The following is a 6,000-nucleotide window of genomic DNA, read 5'->3' as shown; positions in this document are numbered from 1 at the left end:
GATTTGAACTAGCGTCCTCACCGAATATTCATTTTTATTTAGACCTAACAGCCCAGTGTGGAATCCCGTGCGAACGTGAAAGTCCCTAGGCCCTCCCTTTGCAGAGCTGTCCCTATCCACCGAAATGAGCCACTGCTCCGAGAAAAGAAAAAAAAAATCTTTCCTGACCGCAGCGGAGTGTCCTAAGCACAGCGCCTGGTGCATGACTCCAGGTGGGTCCAAACGAACGAGGCTTTGCAGGTGTCTGTTTGGGAGCTGGGATTCGCCTTTCCCCAAGAAGCGTGGGAATGCCCAGCTTCACCGAACCAGCGGGAGAGTCTGAGCGAGCGAAGATAGTCTGTCGGGCACGGTAAACCCCCCCTTGGGGGAGGAGGGCTGTCTGGATAGGCAGCGGGGCGTGGGCTGTGACATTCTTGCTCATCGGAGACCAGGGGAAACCACCGCCAAGCCTGGGAGCTGCAGGCTGAAGGGTGGGGTGAGCAAACAGTCTATAAAGCACACAGCTAGCGGGGGGGAGAAGAGTTCCCTAGGGCTGCTGGGCGGAGCCTGAACAGCCAGAGGCAAGCAACAGATAGTTCACCGAGTAGGAGGGCAGGGAAGGGGAGTGGAAGTCCCCGGGATTCTCCCCCGCCTCCGCCTGGAAGTTAGCCGCGGGAACCCTCCCCCTCTCTGCGCTTGGGCACCGGCGGATCAATAGCAGCCGCCGCCGCCGCCGCCCGGGTGGATGTGTCAGTCTGGCGGCGGGGGCTGGCAGTCAGCACCGCCCAGCGCCAGGTGCCTGCAGTCCGGCCCCATTGCTCCGCGGGAAGAAGGTTGTCCGCGTCCAGCAGCTGCAAGAGCGCCAGCCCCGCTGCTGACCCTCAGCCCGGGCGGGGAGGGAATGGACAGGGCGGGTCTGGGGCTTGCTCGGGCTGTGCGGGGCTGCAGATTTCCCCAGCACGTTCTTCCCGGCGCGGGTGGGGAAGGAGCCGGCTCCTGGCCGATCGCACGCCGCGGATTCCCCCCAGCCCGCTCCGCCTGGTTTTGCGGATGGAATTGAAGGCGGGGTGCTGAAGTTCCCGAAGCCTGCCTGGATCCTCCCCTCCGCCAAACCATGCGGGATCTAGCTATCGAGATCGGGATACGAGTTCTGCTCTTCGGTGTCTTCGTGTAAGTACCGGACCGATGGGGAGAACTAGCTCCTGACCCTCCCAGCTGATGCTTCCGGCCGCCCAAACTTTTCTCTGCCTCCCCTTGGAGTTTTCTCTGCCTCCCCTGGCTCTTGACTTTTTTTGGTCACCCCCATTACCTTGATAATTACCCCCCCACACACACACACACACAATCCCTCCTTTACACCTCTCCCCCCCATCATTTCTAGAGATGAAGCCAAATCACGCTCAGTGCCGATGGCAGGTTAATGGCTTAACGTGTATGGGTTGGCGTGTTTCCTCCTAAATTCCCTCTCTGCCCCCTCGCCCCATTTGATTTTTAAAGCACAGATTTGATCAACTGCAGCAGGTGGGATTGGGATGGCCCTAAGGAAAATAGGACTTAAGGGGCAGGGACAGCAGAAGTTGGACGGGGCTTGTACATGCATGCCAGACGCCTGGCAGTTCCCCTGCCTGTCTGTCCTTCCTCCTCCCTTCGTCCGGCTTCCTTCTTAATACGCTTCCGGCTTTAGCTGAATGTCAAAGGTGGGAGGGAGGGGGAGAAGTGTAAAGAGAAGAGTTAATCACCCCTATCAAAATCGATGCATGTTCCTAACAACGGTTTTCTCACAGCCTTACTAGCCTTTGACTGAGAGCTGCAGTGTTCTGCTTGTAAAGGGGAAGCATTCAGTCTATCTGTGCATGGTCGTTTTCAGCAATGGTTTCTGTTTCAGTGGCTCACACTGTAGCTTTAAGCAAGTGGATAACTGTTGCTATTCGCCGATCTACGAAAATAGGACCGCAGGATAGTAGGGACCGGTGGTTCCTACCCCTCTCTTGTCATAGACGTTTTTGAAGGCAAAGCTGCTGCAGTGAATTTCATTTTGTCCCGAGGATAATCTTCTATAAAGAACATGAATAAAAAGACAGGGATGCCCAATCTATGCTGGGATAACAATGATGTGTCAAGGACCTTAAGACGTTTGCTATTAAAAAAAAAATCTCAAGTTGTGTCCGAGACTGTGTGTGTGTGGAGTTCCATCAGGTATTATCTTCCTTTAGAGCAGTGTTATTTTTAATTGCATAACTAATGTGTCAGAGACTTGAAACAACTAGCTGGGTGTCAGGTTTCTTTCAGAATCTTCAGGGTGCGCTCAACATTCCAAGGGCAGGCATTCATGAGAAAAGAGCAATATAATGATGTCATGTTCCTAAGACAGACATGAATATCAAAATATTGTAGTTTACATTGTGAAGCACATATATATATGTATATTTGTGTAAAGGAAGCTAAGGAGTTGGAAAACTGACTTTTAAAGATTCTGAAAGAAGTACAAGTACTTCTATACCTACACTATTTCTTTAATTCTTATTCCTTGTCAAATAGTACTACTCTAGTAGAAAGTCATACAAGAATTCTCTGTTTAAGTTATGTATCAACTATCAACCCAATAAAATTTAATCCTCCTCCCCCCCCCCCTTATGGTAGAATCCTTCACTCTTTAGACATTTGAGCAATGAAAAACTTAAGTATTTTAAATAAGTTCATATTTCAGCTGCTAAACGTTTACAGATTTGTATTCTCAAACTTTGATCTCTCTGCTGTGCATTAGAAACTGCAGCAGTTTTTGATTGAATGAAGGTTACTGCCACCGGATGGCATTTTTAAAAGCCCTGTTTGCTTCTTACCGACTTAACTATCGCTCTAGTTTGACACAAAACAAATACAAAAATAGTACAGGGTATCCATTAAGCCATGACACTGCCTCACAGCTAGTAATATTTGAATCCTTTGATTTTATTTCTATCTGGGCCTGTCATTGCTAGTGAGTCATTTGCCTAATATACTTCTAGCTGATATTCTTCAAAGCTCTTTTTTTAAAATATTGAGGCAGATCTTTTATTAGAAATGGAGCATGTTTGATAATGTGACATCTTCATTTTGATCTAAATTCTGATACTTTTCATAGACTCATAGAAGTGTAGGGCTGGAAGACACCTTGAGAGGTCATCAAGTCCAGACCCCTGCACTGACGCAGGACCAGGTAGACCTAGAACATCCCAGGGCAAATGTTTGTCCAACCTATTACCACCAACCTCCAGTGATGGAGATTCCACAACCTCCTTTGGAATCCTATTCCAGAGCTTAAACTACCTTTATAGTTAGAAAGTTTTTCCTGCTATGTGACCTATATCTCCCTTGTTGCAGATTAAAGATCATTACGTCTTATCCTACCTTCAGCTGACATGGAGAACAATTGATCACTGTCTTCTTTATAAGAGCCCGAACATATTTGAAGACTATCAGGTCCCCCTGTGAGTCTTTTCTCAAGACTAAAAATTGCCTGTTTTTTTTTTTTAATCTTTCCTCAGGTTGTCTAAACCTTTTATCATTTTTGTTTGCTATCCTCTGGACTTTCTCTAAGTTTTTTATAAAACTTTTCTAAAGTGTGGTGCCCAGAATTGGACACAGTACCCCAGATGAGGCCTCACCAGTGCTGAGTATAGTGTGACAATTACCTCCTGTGTCTTACATATGACAGTCCTGTTAATACACCCCAGAATATTATCCTTTTTCTTAACTGCATCACATTGTTGACCCATATTTCATTTGTGATCCATTATAACCCCCGAGATCCTTTTCAGCAGTACTGTCACCTAGCCAGTTACTCCCCATCTGTAGCTGTGAATTTGATTTTACCTTCGTAAGTGAAGTATTTTTCACTCCTCTTTACTGAATTTCATCTTGACTTCAGACCAATTCTCTAATTGATCAAGGTCATTTTGAATTCTAATCTTGTCCTCTAACACACATAACACTTCAGTTTGGTATCATTTGCAAATTTTATAAATATACTTTCCACTCCATTATCCATGGCATGAATGAAAATATTGAATAGTACTGGACCCAGGTCTGACACCTGTGGACTCCTTTAGATATGTCCTCCCAGTTTAACATCTGATCATTGTACTCAGAGTAGTTATAAATCTTTCAACCAGTTGTATATCCACCTTATCGTAATTTCATCTCGACCATATTTTCCGAGTTTACTGATGAGAATATCATGTGGGACTGTGTCAAAGCCTTACTAAGATCAAGATACATCACATATACTGCTTCCCCCCCATTCACTGGGCCAGTAACCTTGTTAAAGAAAAATGATTTGTTTGACAAATTCATGCTGGCTATTCCTTAAAACCCACTATTATCCTCTAGGTGCTGACAAGTTTATTAATTTGTTTGTCTCCTTTGGGGTATTGAAGATACGTTAACTATTCTATAATTCCCTGGGTCCTCTTTGTTCCCCTTTTTAAAGATAGTCTTCGTCTACCCTTCTCCAGTCTCTGGGACCTCACCCATTCTCTGTGAGTTCTCAAAAATAATTGCTAACGGTTCTGAGACTGCATCAGCTAGTTCCTAGGATGAATTTCATCTGGCTCTGCCAACTTGAATATCTCATTTAGCAAAATATTGTTTAACCTGTACTTTCACTAGTTTGGCTTGCATGCCTTTTCTCTTGTTATTAATATTAACTGTGTTGAAAGTCTGGTCACCATTTACTTTTCTATGGAAGACTGAAGCAAAATTGGAGTTAACACCACAGCCTTCTTAATGTCATCAGTTATTGGCTCTCCTTCCTCTTTCTCTTGCTCCTAGTATATTTAAAGCCTTTTATGTTCTGTGCATTTTGTGCTTTAGCCTTTAATGTTTTGTCTTTGCATGCTTATGTTCTTCTTTTATACTCCTCCTTAGCAATTCATCCATGTTTCCACTTTAACGATTTGAAAATCAAAAAGAAATCCTCAAAGTACTCTTGATGGAGTCATGTTGGCCTCTTATTATTCTTCCTATCTTTCCATCACAACTGACTAGTTGGCAGTTGTACATTTAATACTGTCTGCTTGAAAAAACTGCCAGCTTTCCTGAACTCATTCATTCCTTACATTTTCTTCCCATGGCACCTTATCTACCTGTTCTGAGTTTGTTAAAGTCTGCTTTTTCAAAGCCCATTCTACTTATTCTGCTACTCTAATGTCTTCCTTTCCTCAGGATCATGAAATTTATCATTTCATGATCACTACCCACCAAATTGCCTTCTATCACCTTAAGATTTGCTATCCTGTTGGTCAGAATCAAGTCTAAAATGGCTGTCCCCTGGTTACTTCCTCACCTTTCTGAAATGAAAAGGTGTCCCCAATACATTCCAAGAACATGCTGGAAATTTTGTGTTTTGCTATATTACTTTTCCAGCGGATGTCTGGTTAGTTAAATTCCCCTATTGCTACCAGGTCTTGTGTTTTGGACATTTGTTATTTTGTTCTAGAAATGCCTCTTCCTGGTTTGGAGGTCTATAATAGACTCCTACCATGACATCACCCATTCCCCCCACTTTTATCTTTTACCCAGTGACTTTTGACTCATCTGCTTCTGGACCTCAGAACAAGTATATATATTCTTGATGTATAATGCAACACCTCCCCTTTTCCTTGCCTGTCCTTCCTGAATGAACTATACCCCTCTATACTGTTATTCCAGTCATGAGATTTATCCAACCAAGACTCTAATGTCAATTAAGTAACAACTTAGCTTATGTATTAATACTTCCAGTTCTTCCTGTTTATTCCCTATTGTTCTTGCATTTGTGTATAGACATCTAAGATGTTGAGCAAATTTCCCCCTGATTTCATTCTTGCAGTTCCTATGACTATTGTAATTTTCCATGTCCCTCCTTTGCCCCCCAACATCTAGCTTTCTGTCAAGGTCACCGTTCTTTAATGCTTATTAGTGGGCTTTTGTCCCTAGTTTAAAGCCCTCCTTGCTAAATTGATGAGTCAGTGCACAAAGGTGTTCTTCCCCTTCTTAGTTCGG

The 6,000-nt window shown here is 44.1% G+C and overlaps 1 protein-coding gene across 1 annotated transcript in view; it reads left to right on the top strand.

Moving 5' to 3' along the window:
* The first annotated feature begins 366 nt into the window (after positions 1 to 366).
* The window catches only part of PLPP4 (phospholipid phosphatase 4), a 97,889-nt gene continuing 92,255 nt past the window's right edge, over positions 367 to 6,000 (top strand). The window contains exon 1 of the mRNA XM_084635034.1: positions 367 to 1,149. Coding sequence (XP_084491160.1) covers positions 1,094 to 1,149 — 56 coding nt within the window. The 5' untranslated portion in view covers positions 367 to 1,093. The remainder of the gene's footprint in view (positions 1,150 to 6,000) is intronic.

Source organism: Lepidochelys olivacea (genome assembly GCF_965140295.1).
Source record: "Lepidochelys olivacea isolate rLepOli2 genome assembly, chromosome: 7".
In the NCBI taxonomy this organism is placed as follows: domain Eukaryota; kingdom Metazoa; phylum Chordata; order Testudines; family Cheloniidae; genus Lepidochelys; species Lepidochelys olivacea.
This window is presented reverse-complemented; position numbering and strand designations above follow the sequence as displayed.